The 21,138-nt window shown below is 44.1% G+C and overlaps 1 protein-coding gene across 1 annotated transcript in view; it reads right to left on the bottom strand.

The window, feature by feature from the left end:
• Positions 1-21,138, bottom strand: part of PDGFRL (platelet derived growth factor receptor like) — a 70,114-nt gene that overhangs the window by 34,988 nt on the left and 13,988 nt on the right. Inside the window, exon 2 of the mRNA XM_030312213.2 lies at positions 15,623-15,920. Coding sequence (XP_030168073.1) covers positions 15,623-15,920 — 298 coding nt within the window. The remainder of the gene's footprint in view (positions 1-15,622; positions 15,921-21,138) is intronic.

A 21,138-nucleotide genomic window follows, 5' to 3' on the forward strand; every position in this document is an offset into this window, starting at 1 on the left:
TTTCCTCATCTGAGACATGGAGATAATAACAGTCTCTAGGGTTATGAGAATTAAATTTGTAAATGTACAAGGTACCAGAAGGATGCTAGCACAGCATAATCGCTCACAAATGTTAGATGCTATTGGTATGGCCCAGTACACACTGATCTAAGCTTCTCACACCTACACTGAATGCCTTTATCACATAATGCTTTGCAGTTTGTAACTTTGAACTCCCTATTATATTTTGCTAGTGAAATGATCCCTTCCCAAACAGAAACCTTGTCTTATGCTTGTCTATACCACAGCCTTCTGCTTGGCATAATGCTATGTGGACAAGAGTCATCAGTGACTGTACAAAAGAGAAGAGAATTCAGTGAGTGAAATGGAGTTGAAGGTTCATACTCACTGGCCCCATGCCATCTAACTTGAATTAAGTACAAGTTCTAAGAGTTATTTTTGAACTTGAAGGGACTTTAGAAATCATCTGCTTGGGATATAAAATCAACGCACAGAAATCCGTTGCATTCCTATACACGAACAATGAAGCAACAGAAAGAGAAATCAAGGAATTGACTCCATTTACAATGGTACCAAAAACCGTAAAATACCTAGGAATAAATCTAAACAAAGAGGTGAAAAATCTATACATTGAAAACTATAGAAAGCTTATGAAAGAAATTGAAGAAGACACCAAAAAATGGAAAAATATTCCAAGCTCCTGGACAGGAAGAACAAATATTGTTAAAATGTCAATATTACCCAAAGCAATCTACATATTCAATGCGATCCCTATCAAAATAACACCAGCATTCTTCACAGAGCTAGAATAAACAATCCTAAATTTGTATGGAACCAGAAAAGACCCCAAATAGCCAAAGCAATCTTGAAAAAGAAAACCAAAGCAGGAGGCATCACAATCCCGGACTTCGAGCTGTATTACAAAGCTGTAATCATCAAGACAGTTATGGTACTAGCACAAGAACACTCAGATCAATGGAACAGAATAGAGAATTCAGAAATGGACCCACAAACATATGGCCAACTCATCTTTGACAAAGCAGGAAAGAATATCCAGTGGAATAAAGACAGTCTCTTCAGCAAGTGTGCTGGGAAAACTGGACAGTAACATGCAGGAAAATGAACCTGGACCACTTTCTTACACCATACACAAAAATAAACTCAAAATGGATGAAAGACCTCAATGTAAGACAGGAAGCCATCAAAATCCTCGAGGAGAAAGCAGGCAAAAACCTCTTTGACCTTGACCACACCAACTTCTTACTCAGCATGTCTCCGGAGGCAAGGGAAACAAAAACAAACATGAACTATTGGGATCTCATCAAAATAAAAAGCTTCTGCACAGTGAAGGAAACAATCAGCAAAACTAAAAGGCAACAGACAGAATGGGAGAAGATATTTGCAAACAACATATCAGATAAAGGGTTAGCATCCAAAATCTATAAAGAACTTACCAAACTCAACACCCAAAAAACCAATAATCCAGTGAAGAAATGGGCAAAAGACATGAATAGACACTTCTCCAAAGAAGACATCCAGATGGCCAACCGACACATGAAAAAAATGCTCAACATTACTCATCATCAGGGAAATACAAATCAAAACCACAATGAGATACCACCTGACGCCTGTCAGAATGGCTAACATTGACAACTCAGGCAACAACAGATGTTGGCGAGGATGTGGAGAAAGGATCTCTTTTGCATTGCTGGTGGGAATGCAAGCTGGTTCAGCCACTCTGGAAAACAGTATGGAAGTTCCTCAAAAAATTAAAAATAGAACTACCCTACGACCCAGCAATTGCACTACTAGGTATTTCTCCAAGGGATACAGGTGTGCTGTTTCGAAGGGACACATGCACCCCCATGTTTATAGCAGCACTATCAATAATAGCCAAAGTATGGAAAGAGCCCAAATGTCCATCGATGGATGAATGGAGAAAGAAGATGTGGTATATATATACAATGGGGTATTACTTGGCAATCAAAAAGAATGAATTCTTGCCATTTGCAACTCTGTGGATGGAACTAGAGGGTATCATCCTGAGTGAAATTAGTCAGAGAAAGACAAATTTCATATGACTTCACTCATATGAGGGCTTTAAGATACAAAACGGATGAACATAAAGGAAGGGAAGCAAAAATAATATAAAAACAGGGAGGGGGACAAAACATAAGAGACTCTTGAATATGGAGAACAAACAGAGGGTTGCTAGAGGGGTTGTGGGGGGGGGCTAAATGGATAAGGGGCATTAAGGAATCTACTCCTGAAATCACTGTTGCACTATATGCTAACTAACTAAGATGTAAATTAAAAAAAGAAAGAAAGCTTAAATCCCTTGTTCAAGGTCACAGAGCTAGTTAGAGAACATGTCAGAATATGAAACCAATCTGTCTAATCCTAACTACAGTGTTATTTCCTGAATAATTCTCATTTAATCAAAATAAAAGTGTTTCAACAACAAAACAAAAACGAAAACGAAATCATCTGCTTGGATCCCTCATTTTACAGAGATCAAGTGACTCACCCAAGGTCACACAGCCAGTTAGAGTCAGAGCTGGGAACGGAATCCCTTGGCATGCTTCCCACTGTGCACTAGAAAGGAAACCTGTGTCTGTTATTTCCAATACATAACCAAGGGCTGACCAAATGCGTGACTTAGAGGAAGTTTACGGGTGATGGTAACAGAGAAACTTAGCAGATGTGCACTCCCCGTGGAGAAGCGCATAGAAATAAAAAACCATTGTCATGTGATTCTGACCAGGTCATCTCTCAGACTTGGCAACCATAGGATTCTGAGGGACAGGGGTCATTCATGTTAACAATTCACATTACTGCCTTTCTGGCAATTCTAATTATACTAGGGAGAGCAAGCCCATGAGCACTTCTCTGAGTAACATGAAGAAAAGATCCCCCAGCTCTGCTCAGCTGAATCCTCAAGGCCACATCTTCAGGGGGGAACAGACCCTGGAAGAGGAGCTGGCAGAAGACAATGGAGCCAGCCTCCACCAGCCTTGCGAGGAAAACAAGCTGTGGTTACTAATCCGCTGGCAAACGGCCACAGCGAGCGCATTATGGTCAAGTTATAATAGTGAATGCAGCGCCCACGGGCCGGGCTCCATTCACACCCTCCGCAAGGAACGCACAGCAGAGAGGGATCCACGCAACCTCCCACCTTGCTAACACTTCAAGGTGCCCGCTGACACTAATGCCACTTGGATGATAAATCTGAACAAGCCTGAAGAAGCAGACTGCCTTCTTGAGACCAGAAGGGCTCTGGGAATTAGACTCAAGCCGCATTTACTTTTACTAAAAGCTGCACTGACTTGAGACACCCCTTCACCTCTGTGGGTCGAATCTATTCATTTATAAAATGTAGGGTCCCGGCCGAATCAGTGGTTCCCGAAGCTGATGGCACAGGCTTATCCCTTGGGAGGTTTTACACATTTCTTTCCCCGTCTCTCCATCTTATGCTTAAGGCCAGTCTCCTGCAATCAAATAATCAATCCCTCAATGAATTGATCTTCTTCTCTAGCCCTTGCTGACAGCTATCTTCTCCCCTTCCCATCAGCCCCCACTCACTCACCCTGGACCACCAGGTGTCCATAGGTGCTCTGTGATTATACACGGAATATATATTTATTCCACCAGTTCAAAAGCTGCCGTGGTCTGGACCGCTTCTGTTTTGTTTTCGCATATGCCTTCCTGACACAGTGGGCTGTCTTTATATATAAATTAGGCTACCGGTAACTCTGTCTGACATGCACTCTGCTCAGCCAAACACCCATTAGTCTCAAGCTGTGACACACTTGCCCTGGTCACCCCTCCTGCTTGAATACATATGGTTGTGGCCCCCTGCCCCTTCCCCCAGGACGGCCACCAGCTGATAGCATATCTTGTACCATTTCATGAGCCACCTATGTAAACAAATGTATGAGGGCATATTCTCTCATATCAGTTTTGGTTGGTACCTAGGATCCCACGTCTTGCTTTGTCCCAGCTACCATGTCAAGTTCATAAAGTAAAGCAAGGTTCTAAGGGGCAAGTGTGAGCTCTCCTTTGAGGCAAGCGAGGCATTGACGGAACCTGGCTACTAAGAGGTAGGGCGAGGTTGGGATTAAGGCATTATTCAGTAGGATCTGAAAGGCAGAATCCAGGGCAAAGTCAAGGTCAAGCCCAAAAGACAACCTGAACAAAGGGTGTCTGCACAGTCAAACAAGGAGAAGGAATAGAATCCCAAGGCCCCAGGACAGAAGGAATGTTTGGGAAGGTAGGATGATGGGAGGTGACAGCCAAGGTTCTGGGTAGATTCCCTAGGGCAGTGACTTTATCCTGCCCACGTGCAGCCGGCTGCCATGGTAGGAGAGATTCCTGTGAAGGGAAGCAGAGCCCAGAACCTGGAGACAAAGCTCTAAAATCTGTTTAGCTGGTTTTTGTAATGTGCCATTCTATACAGTTATACACAAGCAAACATAAAAATTCCCATTTTCGGGGCACCTGGGTGGCTCTGTTGGTTCAGCTCAGGTCATGATCTCACAGTTCGTGGGTTTGTGCCCCGCATCGGGCAGCTTAGAGCCTGGAGCCTGCTTCGGATTCTGTGTCTCCCTCTGTCTCTGTCCCTCCCTCACTCACGCTCTGTCTCTCTCTCTCTCTCAAAAATAAAATAAACACTAAAAAAAATTCCCATTTTATAGCTTATCCCTTAGTCCTCTTTTCTTGCTTCCTCTTCCGACATACCTTTCAAAATGGTCTTATTTACATTTTGTGTATTTAAATATTTGTCAGAAGACGATGAGGCTATGTTAGCATTTTCATTTTTGCACATTAAATCTCGTATCTCACACACATACACATCTTTTTTTATGGTGGGTGTACATGTTTTTTAAAGCAGGGTTTTGTTTGTAAAATACAGGCAATCACCTAATGTTATCCTATAAATATGTCCCATCTTACAATAGTCTCCAAAATTATCATCACGTGCTGTGATATTCTTTAGTGTCTTTGGTTTGATGCATTAATTCGACTTTATTGTCCTCTTACTATATTTTAATGCTGTGCAATACATCTGGGATCACAGAACCCAACCTTCAGGAGGCTCAAGCAATGAAATGTTTTGGTGAATAATTCTTTTTAAACAAGAACAAGAAACATTTTTCTGCTTTATTTATAAATTAGCCTTCAAGCCTAGTTCACTTTTCCTTTTACACAAAGCTGTGTGATGCACGCCAACCCATTTCCCTGCCTAGTAGACTGGAGGTTCCTGGATCTTCAAGTATTCAGGACCCTGAGTCTGACTATCAGTAAGCACTCCACCGCATCACGGACATCTAGAGTTGGCACAAGACTGAGCTATATGCCCACAACAATTTAAAAAAAAAAAAAACACTCCTGAAACAACTGGCTGTTTTCCTGTGATTTACCTCTTTGGGTGCAGTCTTCTGAACAAAAATAGCTCATCTTTACTGATTCAAGCTTTACTTGCATGACTTCATTGTATCCTGACAGCCCCACATTGTGGCTGCTTCTATGATTGCCCTCCCCCACCCATGTCCTGACGGGAACAGAGCTGTTTTTCTGCAACGTGAACATTGTCAGGACATCTAGTACACCCGGGGAAGTCTTGTATCCTGCCACTGCCCCACCCCCGCCCCATCCATCCCTGGGGGGATGTTGGAAGGCCTGGCACCGGTACCACTGAGTCTGGGAAGAGAGAGCTGTACCTTTAGGGGTGGATAAGCAATTTACTTTTCATTCAGCTGTGTTTGGGGGTAGAAATCCACTTGAAGGCAAGTATTGGAGGTCGGCCGTTCCCACCGCACATGGGACCCAAACAGCACTCCTAGGTAAGTCCAAAAGCCAAAGGAGGGTGCCAGAATTTTCGTGAAACCTCATCATTTGTTCTGCTCCAAAAATAAGGCAAAATGAGCTTCAAAGGAAATTGAGTTTGAATTAAAAAGAAACGTGCACAGCCATATGAAAGCACTTGCTGCCTCTGAACTGTGTATTTGAACGTGGTTAAGACGGTCAATTTCACAACTATGTTTATTTGACCCACAGAAAATAAACCAAAGGGGGAATAAAAGACATCTGGCTCAGTACAACACCACAATATGATTCACAATATTTACCAAAATCTGTGCCGATTCTTTCTCAACAGTGGGATTCTTCTGTTTATCGACACTTCTTAACATCCTTCTCTCCTTTTAAAATGTCCTCCAGACCACACTCCCTCATGAGGCTGTAAAGGATTAGGTTGGCCGGGCGCCAGCTGTCTGCTTCTTCGGCCGCCCTCCCTTTGTGTTGTCGGTGGGTGGAGTGAGCCCCGTGAGAACACAGATGCCCTCCCCTCTCTCTGGAAGCTATTTATTGTTTTCATAGGAACCAGCCACCAAAGAGATCGCCTGTGCCCCACCCACTCCTCCGAACTTCAAGTTCTTGACTGGAAAATGCTAACATCCGACCAGACACACAGAAACGTCCTGAAAGACAATGCCTGGGCCCTGATTTTCTAGGAGGGTCAGGGTTTTTTTATGGTCAGATCAGCCCAGCTTGTTTTCACGGCTGTGACGATGTTAACAAGCCAGCTTTAATCTACAACATCTGCCTGTTCTTACCCAACATCGATTTATAATTTAAACCATCATCTGGGCCCCCTATCTTAAGTTTCTTATTTTCTTCCCAGGCTCACCACTGTGCCAAGATTCCCCCTGCTCTAAACTCTGAAAGTCTATTATGAAGAGACTGAAGGAATAAAATGTTTCCAGAGAAGATGGAAGTGGATTATTTGATTGCCCAATAGAGGATGATCAGATGATCCAAAATATTCTTATATTAACGTTTTTTATATTATCAATAGAATAAAAGCATTTTTTTTTTTTTTAATTTGCAAAGAAACATTAGGTCCAAGAATGTCTGTAGACCTCAGTTTGTGGAGAATGGGCGAGGTGCACGGAGGAAAAGCGGGTACACCTGTGACTGGGAACTGACCTTGTCTTTCTCCCAAAGGCAGTGAGAAGTAATAACCCTCACACTGTAGTGCTCAGAACCCTCTGTACTTTGTCTATCGATTAGTGAAGGCTTTAGGTCAACAACTCGCCAGGCCCTTCCATTTCACTCTAAGTGCCTCAGCACAGCTGACAAGGCCCTCTGTGGGCCAACTCCTGCTTACCTTCCAGCATCATCTCTCCTTGGTCACCTTCTTTCTGCTCCCAGGCCTGGAGCCACCCTGTCTTCCCAACACCCTCAATGCCCCAGGCGCTATACTCTCTCAGCTCTAGGCGGCTCCCCCTACTGTTCTCTCCCAGAATTTTCTTACATTCTTTCCCATCCCCTTCTGCACCTGGTCAACTCTCAGGCTTCAGGTATTCCCTTGAGTTTTCTCCTCTCTGACCCTGTGCTTCCACTAAAAAGGCACTCACGCGGTGATGTATTAAAATTGCTTGCTTAGGTGCACCTGGATGGCTCAGTTGATTAAGCGTCCGACTTTGGCTCAGGTCATGATCTCACGGTCCATGAGTTCGAGCCCTGCATCGGGCTCTGTGCTGACAGCTGGGAGCCTGGAACCTGCTTCGGATTCTGTGTCTCCCTCTCTCTCTGCCCCTCCCCCATTCACACTGGTCTCTGTCTCTCAAAAAAGGAATAAATGTTAAAAAAATTTTTTTTATTTGCTTGTTTAATAGTGTCTTTCCCTAGGATTAAAAGCTCTACAGTGCAGACGTTGTGTCTATCCTGGTCATCATTGTATCTCCAGCATCTACCTAGCACAGGACCATGAACATCATAGATGCTAAAACAATAATAATAATAATAATAATAACAAATATATATTACATACATATAAATATATATTATAGAATAAATAATAAAAATAAATAATATTATTTATTATTATATATTATTATTGAGGGAAAAGAAGAACAAACAAAATTAAGGGAGGGTTGCCCTGGAAAGATGGACAAACAGTGGGAAAGCAGGAGGGGTGATGGGCAGAGGAATCACGAAACAGAACATTCCAGGGCACCTGGGTGACTTGGTAGGTTAACCCTCAGACTTCAGCTCAGGTCATGGTCTCGTGGTTCGTTAGTTCAAGCTCTGCGTCGGGCTCTATGCTGACAGCTCAGAGCCTGCAGCCTACTTCAGATACTGTCTCCCTCTCTGCCCCTCCCCCACTCACACTGTCTCTCTCTCTCTCTCTCTCTCTCTCTCTCTCCCCCTCTCCCTCTCAAAAATAAATAGACATTAAAAACAAAAAATGAAATAGAACATTCAATAAATAATAACAAATATACTCAGAAAAATATCCTTGCTGTTTCTGATCTCAAAAGAGTGGAGATCTATGTGATCTGGGATGGACTAAATCTGAAACTACAATCTGAATCCATTTCAGCACCTAAACATACCGAATCTTCAGCACATTACTGTTAGCCTCCGAAGGACCACCTAAGCCATTCAAGTGCCCAGTGCTCTGAGAAGACTCAGCCCGACCAGTGAATTTATCCCAGAGGGGCACAGGAACTAACAAATGCCCACCCCTTTTTTATCTGTGTGTTTTGGGAAACTGAATTCTAGAGTGCTGAAAATAGAACTTGAAACTGACCACCGAGTAGTCTAAGAGAAGGAGAGAACTATCAGCACAAGGGTGCAATTATTTTACCCAACTGGTCCTCCTTTGAAAGGTTTCTTTTACTGGCGAAAGGATTAGAAGCGTAACACGGCTGAAACCTGCCATCTAGTGGGCCTTCTAATCACATGGGTTCCCCAACGCGAATGGAGCAGGCATAAGGGGAGACCCGGAAGAAACCCTAGACAGCATCATCTCGGGTCATCCCTGGCAGTGGTCAACGTCCACTTGCAGGATGAGGGGCCATTGAGGGGCTTCTTTCAAAGCAGCCCAGTGTAATGTTTTCCCTTTCTGATGTCCACAAAGCTAACCGAAATCGATGTGAAATTTCAATTAGTTTCAATTCAAAGCAGTCCTAGCAAGAAATCAGTGCCCCCTCTGGGAAAGCGTATAACATCTATTCCTGTGATGAGTCTTAACTTTAGAAATCGGATTTGTAAGTCAAGTACTCAAAAAGCTAAAGAAAAAAAAAGTCAACATCAAATCTCTCTTCCCTGAAGCCACTACCTCCAGGAGGACGAGAGTGCTCTTTGGTGTAAGTGTGTCCCATCAGACACACGTCAGAGCACCTGGGCGGAACCACAGCTCTGTGTTGGGGACCAAGAGGCCAGGGTCTAAGGCTCACACCGACCCTCACCTGCTGTCACTCTGGACCAGCCATCTACCTTCTAGGATGCTCAGTTTCTTCATTTGTTAAGAAGAAGGCACTGAAGCATAATGGCTACTAAGGTTACTAAGGTCCTTTCGTCTCTCAAGTTCCATGACCTTGTTCCTGGAGTCGCAGTTCTCATGAGTCCAGGGGCCTGACTTCTGACCCACTCTGTGCTCAGTGCCCAGCACCATACTCACACTCAGACACTGATGGAGGGTCTGTGTGTACTGGGCGCTGTGCTGGGTCCTAGGAAAACACTGATGAATAAACAGACACCATCTCTGCCAAGCCTTTAGCTGAGTGAGGGACATGAACACAACATAACGACTGAGGTGATTATTCTGTTGCTGCTGAGGGCTTCAGAGAGGGTGTATAACTGGGCCTAGTGTAGGGCAGGGACTGAGAGGACCTGACAGGCCTGGGTCTGAAGATTGGACCAGAGGTCTTGGAATATGTGCATGACAGGCAGGAGGACCCAAATGGGCAAAGACCCAGGCAAGAAGAAAGAAGATTGGCATGCCTGGGCATCAGAAAGGGTCCAAAGAACCTGGAGTGTGAATAACAAGAGACTGAAGTGAAACGAAACAGAAGAGAAAGACAGAGGTCACCTTATGCATGGCCTTGTGGGCCATATCAGAAGTTTCAACTTAATTCTAAGAGCAACAGAATTGCTGTAATGAAAGGCTTAAAGCAGGAATGTGACAGAACCAGATGTGCTTTTTTGAAAGGTCTGACTGCTGGTGGAAGACTGAGGTCAGGTTCAAGATTGGGTACAGAAAAGCTAGGTTACAGGATTATGCCATAGTCCACGTAAAGACTAGAGTCATTGCTGCCATGGTGGAAAGAAGAAATAACTAAAAGTTATCAAGAAATAACTAAATAGCAGCGTCATTGGGGCATCCAATAGTAGTTGATTGGATGTGGAAATAAAAGGGAAGTGTCCAAGGTGATTCCAGGCCTTTGATCAAGGGCAAGTGGGTAGAATTAGTGCCATTCACTGAACTGAAGGATACAGGAGGATGACCAGGTGTGGAGAAGGCTTATGAGCTCAGTTTTAGATGACTACGTTTAGAGAAAGGCTCAGGCACTTGAGCAGGCCGCTGGAGAGTCGTATCTGGTGCTCAGCAGAAACAGTTAGGTGTGCAATATGATCGAAGGAAGGCATTTGGCAGCATGTGATGAGAAGAGAAGAAGACACAGAACCAACATTTAATGTCTGGGGGAGTAGGTGAGCAGAGCTGGTAAAACAAACTTCAAGGAGGGGCCCGTGAGGCAGGAAGAAAACTGGCAGAAAATGGTGCTGTGGGAGCCAAGCGTGTTCCCTTCTGCTGAATGGACCGGTGGAGCAGGTCACACGAGGATTGACAAGAAAGCTCTGGATTTTGTGACCTTGACCTTGGTGATTAAATGTCTGTGGAGTAGTGGTGCAGGAGTCAGGTGGAGTAGGTGGAGGGTAAATAGGAGAGGACAGAGGAGACAATGAGTGAAGAGAGAGAGACTCCTCCAAGGAGCTTCACAAGACTGTGAAGGTGAGAGAGGAAGGTGGCTGGAAGGCACTTGGGGGCCAAGGCAGGATTTCTTAATATGGAGAAGGCTTATGGAGAGGACCCCACGGAGAAGGGGAGCTTGAAGATGCCCAACAGAGAGGCAATAACTGATATCTCAAGGCACCTGAGAAAGCATGCAAGGGTGAGATCCGGGTACAGGCACAGTTTGGTCTCAGGAGGGAGGGAGAATCCTTCCTCCACTCTAACTGTAAGAAAAGAGAAGGAAGAGATGTGCTAAGATGAAGTCAAGGCAACTCAAAGGCTCCAATTTCTCAATAAATTGAGAATTTCATTAGCTCAAAGTGAGACAGATGGAAAAGATAAGAGTTTTAGGAAGAGAGTAAAAGTGAGCTCTCTGAGAAATCTCTCCAGCTTTGCCAGATACAAGTGAAGTGACCACAAACTAATTGCACCCATCCGGCCGCTGCATGGGTTCCTCCAACAGCGCTCAGTGCCCAAGTGTGGGCAAGAAGAAGTGGGAGAACAGGTTCATTTGGGGTTGGAAATTTCCAAGAAGGAATGAAGGAAAAACAGAGGGCAACATAACTTACTTAGGATGGATTCAAAAGTTTGGTGGAGGGGTCCCTGGGGGGCTCCGTTGGTTGACCGTCTGACCTCGGCTCGGGTCATGATCTCACAGTTTGTGAGTTTGAGCCCCGCGCTGGGCTCTGTGCTGACAGCTCAGGGCCTGGAGCCTGCTTCAGATTCTGTGTCTCCCTCTCTCTCTGCCTCTCCCCCTCTTGTGCTCTGTCTCTCTCTCTCTCTCAAAAATAAATAAAATGTGAAAAAATTTAAAAAAGTTTGGTAGAAACAACAAACTCTGGAGTCTAATGAGCACAGAAGGAGACAAGATGGATAAAGAGGGGAGGGGGTGTCCGCTGACGTAATGGCTCCATGAGATGAAGTAACAAAAGGCTGAAATAGTGGGGATGGGTCCAAGGTGGCACGGGACCCTCGATATAAAATTCATCCATATTTTGTCGTCACCCTCCACCCCATATATACAGTGCACACGTCGGCACTAAGTGTATTTATCTTTGAATGTTGAATGAACAAATGCATGATGAAGAACTGGCTTCCGATATGATCACTAATCCCCTGGGGAAACCATCGACTGTTTCCTGAGTTTTGTTGTGTGCCAGGCACTGTTCAAGGTGCTAGGAATCTGATGATGAACCAAACAAACGTGGTATTTGCCAGCAAGGGGCTTAGATTTTCATGGGGGAAGATGGACACAGGCCCCAGATTACAAAGATTGATTAAGTGAAAAAGGAAAGATGTGTGCAGTCTTTTGTGGATCTTCTGTATTAAAAGTCATGTTGGCTGTGCATAGTTCCCTGATTTATCTGAGTCTTGGTCGCAATTAACTTTGTCAAAAGATCACTTGATTATTGTGCTTGAGAAATATACACTGCTTAGTAATGATTAGTTGCAATTCATTGAACATTTACTAGGGGCCAGGTTGCGCTTACAATAGATAATATAATCTCCATAATCCAGGTGAGGAAAGTGGGTTCTAGGCAAATTACTGAACAAAGATCACTTTGCTGGTTCAGGGCGCCTGGGTGGCTCAGTCAGTTGAACTTCTGAATCTTGATCTCATAGTTCGTGAGATCAAGTCCCAGTTGGGCTCTGTGCTGACAGCACAGAGCCTTCTTGGGATATTCTCTCTCTCTCTCTCTCTCTCTCTCTCTCTCTCTCTCTCTCTCAAAATAAATAAACTTAAAAAAAAAGATCACTTTTCTGGTTATTAGTAAAGGCAAGATTCCAATCTAGCTGTGCCTCAGCCTGACTTCTCTGTTCTATAATCCATTCCCTCTTCTGGTCAGGAGATTAAATTTGGAGAAATGTGGTAGCATTGTGGACTTTGTTCCAGAAAGCTACCAAAATTCCTTAAAATGACCAGGCTTTGTTGGAGGCACATCTGGGGAGCTTCCAAACCCAAAGTTGTCAGAATACTGGAAAGAACTCATTCCACAGGAAAAGAAAACACAGGATGAATACTTCCCCTCTATCCAAAGGTACCACGTCCCGGGAAAGACGTCAAGAGTCAATTTGTTGAATCTCTGGTGTCAAATAAATCATGATTTTGTTGTTGTTGTTTGATATAGAGTCATGACTAGATGTTTTCCACATTTTTCACATTTTTTTTAATAAAGTCCTTGGGGGCCTACATTTGTCTTTACTTTCTTATAAAGCCCTGACTGTGCTTTGAATGAATACACTTTAATGTTAAGAAGTCAAAATTGGCTTTTTCAGCTTTTTGATGTTTCTCTTCAATTCAGATTCATGTTCACTTTACTTGGAGTCCTCAGGATATTTTCAAACATATCGTGGCTAATACAACTTTGAAAATACTTCTGGAAAATACTAAATCTTCAGGGGCCAAATCATCTAGGTTTAAAACACTTAGTGTAAGTCCAAGATTAACTGTTCAGAATAATTTAAAATAGCTAAATGCTGGTGGTAAACAACATGTATTACATTTTTGTTTAATTTTCCCTTGGAAAATTAAGTCATTTAAAAGGTATATGGTTGCAAATCTGTCCAGATGTGTTCCAAGCAGGGGATGCACACACACAATTTAAGTGTGGACATGAAAACAGGAAAAACCATCTGAATTGTTTCACCCCCAGCTCTTCATCCAACCTAATAGCCCTCAAGAAAAACTGTACACTATTACATCCCATGAACCCAGAAGAGTATCTTCAGAATAAAATGTGGAAAAGTCTTAATACAAGAGGTTAGACAGCTGGGGAAATAGTAATTATATGTATTTTAATTTATTTATTCTGCAAGGTGTACGTGTGTAAGAAGGGGGAGAAGATTGGCTAGTCATTCAACAGCTAAATCAAAATGCCAAGGACTCAGTTAAGCCCCATGAAAAGCAGAGATAAAAAAAAAAGGGATTCATGGAGTGCCTAGGTGGTTCAGTTGTGTGCGTGGACTTTGGCTCAGGTCATGATCTCCCCGTTGGTGGGACTGAGTCCCATGTTGGGCTCTGTGCTGATAGCTCAGAGCCTGTTCTGCTTCAGATCCTGTGTCTCCCTCCCGCTCTGCCTGTCTCCCCCCAGCCCCCCACCCCCCACACCGCTCGAGCTCTCTCTTTCTCTCTCTCAAAAATAAACATTAAAAAAAATTTTTTTTTAATTAGAGAAAATTAAAAGACAACAAAAAAAAGGAGTCCTAAGTATGAACACTGCTCAAAAGAGGATGTACCCTCGGCCATGGGGAAGTGTACCCCTGGAGGCAGGACACAGACTTCCCAGACAAAGTGACAGCAAGGCTGAGGTCAGCCAGGTGCAGAGGGGGCCCCCGAGGGAGCCCAGGCCAGTGAAAGCAGCAATACTAATCTAGAGATTCCAAGTTCAAAGAGGTTCTCATCCCTCAGGGGGAGATGTTAGACTTGACCCCAGTGGAGACCCACCCGGTAAGCAGGGGAGTGACGTGATCAGGTCGCATTTTTAAGACCTCAATCCAGTGAGAAGGAGCCCGGGAGGACATCTGGGTGTGGTTCTTGCGGTTCAAGACCGGAGGTGAGGGGCAACACTGGCTGGGGCTGGGTCAGACTGAGAGGATGTGGGGGTTTGGGAGGAGCAGGGGATGGGGGGAGGCCAGGACAATCCCCAGGCTAGTGTCTGAGCGGGGGTGAGCAGGTAGGGATGTCCTAGAGGGAGGGGAAGATGTGTGGGGGCGAGTCTGTGCTGAAAATGAGCCTGTCAGGAACACGAGGAGTTTCTGATGCCTGAGATGCTCATTTCTCCATTTGAGTCATCCCAAACAAGCGATATCCTGCCTTTCCCTTTCCTAAATCGTATGAAGAAAAGGCTGGAAAGAATCTTAGAAATCATGCAATCCCATCCCCTTTATTTTGCACATGAAGAAATGGAGATGCAGGGGTTTGGGGGGACCCCCCTCCCAAATATGCACCGGATCCCCAGCCCCGGAGGCCCCAGGCTCCTCCCAGGACTCACTGAATTGTGCATCGTGTTTTTGCTCTTTAACACTTTTCCTAAGCATCATCTTAACCACTTGTCTGGACAAGAAACCCAGGCTCCTGAAGGTTCTCATTCAAACATGAGAAATCTTTGGCCTCTCACCAACTGAAGAAGCCCTGGATATAAAACTCATATGCTCAGGAAAGTAAAAACAAACCAGAAGCAGTTGAAAAGTTCAAAACCAGTTTAGGTTGGCATTGCCTCAAGTTGCGCACAGGCATCTGCAATTAGGGCATTTCGGTTTTCACTATGATTACATAAAAATGACAGAAAGCAGTGACCGGGCTCGTTATTTTTACTATATGAATTCTTAAATATCTCTACGCATCACAGTTTCAATCACTGGTCACGTGGCTTCCTATAAAATTTCACTGTTTTAACTCACGTGGATAGGATCTGCAGTACTTTTTTAAAGATTTTTTTTGATTTTTATATATTTTGAAAAAGAGAGAGAACGAAGGGGGGGGGGGCAGGGAGGAGCAGAGAGGAGAGAGAATCCCAAGCAGGTTCCAAGTTGCCAGCGCAGGGCCTGACGTGGGGCCTGATCTCATGAACCGTGAGATCAAGACCTGAGCAGAAATTAAGAGTTCCCTGCTTAGCTGACTGAGTCACCTTGGGGCCTTGGATTTGCAATAATTTTTAAAAACTGGACAAAGAAATAAAATCTACAGCGTTTGCTTATTGAGCTTTCATTTTTTTATAAGCTATTAGGGTGAAATCGTATATGTCAGAAACAATGCCGCGCTTAACAAAGGAAGGACCCTTGACCCAACGCAAGTAAAACAATAAATAAATAAATGCTCACCTGAGACGGGAGTCCTTAAAGGTGTCGAGATAGGGAGGATAACTCCATCCAATTTTGTTCCCTTTACACCGAAGCTCGAGGGTTTGCCCTGCTGTCAGACTCAGGGTGGCTGCAGGTTTCTGGAAGCGGCCTTTATCCAGCATCTGGATCATTATTGACTGCGTCTTTGGTGTGCCGTCAGCTGCGTCCCTGTCCTTTATTTTAGGAATTCTGGGTTTCACCTTCTTGTTGGTGGGCTTGATTCTGTTCTCTCCCGGCTCCTTTGGACGCTTGTTCTTCGGAGGCTGTTGGCCAGTGACTAGTACAAACGTGAGGAAAGAACAACGCACTCAAACCCGAAGGATTCAACACCTACAATGGGTAACTTTGGGGCACCATTCTCCTTCATCAAAATAATTTTCAGAAATAGCCATTATCTCAGTTCACTCTTTAGTTGCAAAACAATGAGTAACTGAAAGGGAACGTATGTTAGCTTCAGAGATTTTATTCAAGGCGCGCCTCGGTGGCTCAGTCAGTTAGGCGTCCAGTTTCGGCTCAGGTCACGATCTCACGGTTGGCAAGTTTGAGCCCCACGTCGGGCTGTGTGCTGACAAGTTCAGAGCCTGGAGCCTGCTTTGGATTCTGTGTCTCCCTCTCTTTCTGTCCCCACCCCACTCACGCTCTCTCTCTCAAAAATAAATAAAGAGTAAAAAAAAATAAATAAAAGATTTTGTTCAAATTCGGTGAAATATTGCACTTGTGAACTAAAATTTGCACTTACCAAACAAAAAGACCATTGCCTGTAGTTCACGCTGTGTCACAGTCTCTAAGGGGCCACAGAGAATTGCAGCATCAGAGTCACTTGATTTAAGGGCTGTTTCCGGTCCTTGGGGTCTCAGGGTGACCTTTGTTCATTCTGAATTTACTGTTTATTTTTTTTTTAAGTTTATTTATTTTGAGAGAGCGAGAGTGTGAGAGCAGGGGAGGGGCAGAGAGAGAGGAAGAGAGAGAGAATCCCAAGCAGGCTCCACACTGTCAGTGCAGAGCCTGATATGGGGCTCAAACTGGCAAACTGTGAGATCATGATCTGAGCCGTAATCAAGAGTCAGATGCTTAACTGAGCCACCCAGGGGCCCCTGAATTTGCTGTTCAAATGCAGAAATATGTACCCTTCAGGGAGTACAGACACACTGAGTGGAAGCACACTCAGATTTCAAGCCACTACGAACTTTCTCTCAACTGAGCGTGCACAGTGCAGTCTGTGTGTATCAGGGTAGACGGTGTCCACACAGCGAGCACTACACCTGTGCTCATTTAAAGCTTCCATAGGAGCTCTTAAGAGCTCAAGGGTAACTGTAGCATTGGTTTAGAACTCAGTCAACAAATATTTCGGGGAGGGAGGATTATTTTATCACCAGCATTGTTGATAATTGCAGGCCAAAGGTGATAATAAAAAGCTGACCTACTGTGAGTCCATTTTAGTCCTGTTTTTCCTTTCTCTACAGACAATTCACCCCTTCCTGCCTGCACCCTTGGAAGACTGCTCCCCCTCGCCTGCCCTTGAGATGCCTCTGGGCCCCAGAAACCCCCCATGTCCCTCATGCCTGCCCAGCCGTGCACCTGTGTGCACCCAGCAAGGACGAGAAGACTGTGCCGTTTCAGTTTGTCTATTTGCATGAGCTCAAAGGCAACCTCACTATATGCCCACAAAATTGCAAAATGTCCTGGGTCCTGAGAAGTCATTTAGGTAAAATTCCTTTGTTATAGATTTAAAAATTTAAGAAGACCCTTAAATGTTAAGTAAGTTGTACACAGCTGCTTAGTGGCAGAATGTGAGTAGAATTCACGTCTTCTGACTCATTCCAAGGGCGTGTTTCGCTGTATGGACATAAATATCCTGCACATATTTTGAATAAATGACTCCAAAAATCTCGGCCGAGTGAGGAAATTGCAGGGCATTTGGATAAAATGGGGAAAAGTGATTAATCAGGAGAAAAATCTTCCCTTTCTTGATGGATGCATTTATTTATCTAATATTACCCTGGCATACGTACTTAAGACTTGGGGTGGTCAAGGGCGCCTGGATGGCTCAGTCGGTTAAGCATCCCACTTCAGCTCAGGTCATGATCCTGCCATCAGTGAGTTCGAGCCCCGCGTCGGGCTCTGGGCTGATGGCTCAGAGCCTGGAGCCTAATTCAGATTCTGTGTCTCCCTCTCTCTGCCCCTCCCCCACTCACGCTCTGTCTCTGTCTCTCAAAAATGAACAAATGTTAAAAAAAAAAAAAAAAGACCTCAGGTGGTCAAAAGTACCAAGTCACTGCAAGTGGGATCAAGGGATGGCAAAAGATAAGTGTTGTAAGCACTTATACCAGAGGCCAGGCAGGTGACAAAACAGGGTGAGCCACAAGGTCCTGGTGAAGCCATGCCCCTAAGGGATGCCGCTTCTGCTTTGGCAGACCCTGTCATAAAAAAAAAAATTTTTTTTTTAATGTTTATTTAATTTTGAGAGAGAGAGTGTGTGTGAGCGAGCAGGAGTGGGGGAGGGGCAAAGAGAGAGGGAGACACAGAATCCAAAGCAGGCTCCAGGCCTGGAGCTGTCAGCACAGAGCCCGATGCGGGACTCGAACTCACGAACAGCAAGATCATGACCTGAGCCGAAGTCGGCCATTTAACCAACTGAGGTGGCCCCGGCAGACCCCTGTCTTAAGGAAGTACATGCTCACAGTTGCTGGGTCTAAGGCCCCCAGAAGATGGCAAAAAGGCAGATCTCCTCTGATGTATAAATATCAGAAACCCTATTTTTAGAAACTTTAGGTTTGAATCTCTGAGGTTAGAATCTAGGCAGTAATTTACCTCGGAGGGGTGGGGTGACCAGGAGGGGACATGAGGGGCATTTCCAGAAACATCCTCTCTCGATCTGGGCTAGTTACACGCATGCGTGCAATCTGTGAGCATTTCACGGAGCATTTCATACTCTTATGTACTAAAAATTCACCTGATTTGGACACTGTGTAATGATAAACTTGGTTTCCTTTGCATGTTACCCTTTGCCCTTTGAAACAGGAGCCATTCAGACTCCACTTTTAGTTCAGCTGAGTCCAGACCCTGGAACCAATCCCACTCTGAACTCAGTATCAATCAACATCAACTGCTGCCTTCTTCGGGCTTATATGCCTTGCTCCCTGGGCCCTGCTCTTTTCCATGACTTCGGGTCCAGTTGAGAGCCCTCTTTCTTTCCCGAGGCCTGTGTCATGGGTCCTGCTGAACTTCCTCCCTCCTTCTAGGGAGAAGAGTTGTGTTCTTGAGCATCAGTCCCCAAGATGAGTCCCCATCACCTGCTGTTGAACCTGCTGTTTGCCAAGACTTCCCCTGGTCCTGCATGTTTGGTTTATTTACCCTCTAAAGTTCTAATGACAGAGGAGGATGGGCAGTGGCATAAATGCACATATTTCCCCAACCTTCCAGAAGGAGAGGCACCGTAACCAACGAGAACATGTCAGATCAACACGAGTATGCTAATCCAGCAACATCGGTTGTGAACATAAGCCTCAGTTTTGGGATAGAGTAAAAGTTACAGCACTTTACTTAAGGTAGAAAATTAAAGTTTACCATTATGATGTCCATCATCCATGCCCTGCGGCATTTTCATCACACTGTGTCTATGGGACTCATGGACTTTTGGGTTGAAGTCTTATGGGATGTGTTTTCTTTATCATGTAACAGGAATTCAAGCTATCAGAAATGACCACAACTGTCGGCAAGTTTTATGGAATTTAGATAACAGTGTTACTCACATGACTTCTAAGCTCTCAGATCCTATGGGACTCTGCTACTCAGGAACATTAGATTACCTACTTATGGATAGTATGCATCCAAATAGATGGCATTATCCCTGCGGAGTACTTTGACTGGTTTACTGAACAGACCCACCAATTGATCTAACTGTAACTGCTTGACCATGGAACTGGTCCATAGTTTGATAGCAATGACACTAAGTTACAGGAGCCACTTACAGCCACACAGACACCCAGACAGATCTGGGATTGAATCATTCCCAAATTCTATGTCTAACTTCTTAAAGAATATGACTTTTCTGTCTAACTATGTCTAAAAAAGGTCTTCAAAATTTATATGATAGGTAAGTGAGAGCCCATTACCATTTCATGTTTGAGACTATCGCATAGTAGTATTTTTATAGAGAAATAAGTGGTAAAATACACAAACTATTAAATATCATTATTGACTTCAGATCCTAGCTGCCACTTACTAGCAGTGGGACATTGGGAAGTTACCTATTCTCTCCCTATCTCTGCTCATCCGCAAATTGAGAATTATATGGTGATAATGATTATCTCATCGACTGCTATGGGGATTAAACGAGTTAATACATTTAAAATGCTGAGAGTAGGGGCGTCTGGGTGGTTCGGTCAGTTAAGCGTCTGACTTCGGCTCAGGTCACGATCTCACAGTCCGTGAGTTCGAGCCCCACGTCGGGCTCTGTGCTGACTGCCTAGAGCCTGGAGCCTGTTTCAGATTCTGTGTCTCCCTCTCTCTCTGCCCCTCCCCTGTTCATGCTCTGTCTCTCTCTGTCTCAAAAATAAATAAACGTTAAAAAAATTTTTTTTAATATAAATAAATAAATAAATAAATAAATAAATAAATAAATAAAATGCTGAGAGTAGTGTCTGACCCATAGTAAGTGCTAGCTACTTGCTGTTTTGATTGTCTTGTGATAACATCTCGTGGTGATCTCCATGATAAACTTGTGATGGAAGCAAAGCAATTATTCTTCTTCCTAATTTACAGGTGAAAAAAACTGAGATCATAGATGCCAAGTAGCACATCCCAGGTCACTAAGAAGCTAATGAAAAAACAGACCCTTGGATAAAAGGTCTAGACTCTTCTCAGTTCATGCTATTGTCTTTTGATTCACTTAAAGATTAGCATATTGTAACAGTTTCTTTTCTTCTTCCCTTTTCCCCCCTCACAAATCTCATGCATAGCACCATTGTCCAAGTGGTTTCTTTGTGTGATATGCCCCAGGCTTTGGCAAGAAGTTCCAAATCAAACAGAATGTGATGCCAAGGAGAAGGGTACAAGCTTCCTGGAATGGCTGGTTATGCTTTTCCAAGGCATACATTAGAATCCCAAAGCGAGGAGACACTGGTCAAAAGCCTGTCTCCAAAATAAATGAGTAAATGTTACAAAGCAAGAAGTAAGCAGGACAAAGGACTATAATTCTGCATCACCAACTGAGGGTTGTAATCAAACGTTTAATAAAGGTGACCTGACTATTAACCTCTCTAATTCTATAGAATAGAATTATGTTGGAGGAGTTACAAAATAAAATAAAAAAAAATCAGTAGCAGAATCACTGACAGCTGCTCAGATGAAGACTTGATATGAACACAGTCATTAACATAAAGATCTGTAGCTGTTTACCTTTTTCTCCTCATGGACAGGTAAGGGGAAAGGTCTCACTTGAAGGTACCATGAAAATAAGCACACTAGAACTTTGCTGAGTAGCTCAGGGGTTC

The sequence above is a fragment of the Lynx canadensis genome, chromosome B1 (assembly GCF_007474595.2).
Source record: "Lynx canadensis isolate LIC74 chromosome B1, mLynCan4.pri.v2, whole genome shotgun sequence".
Classification (NCBI taxonomy): Eukaryota; Metazoa; Chordata; class Mammalia; order Carnivora; family Felidae; genus Lynx; species Lynx canadensis.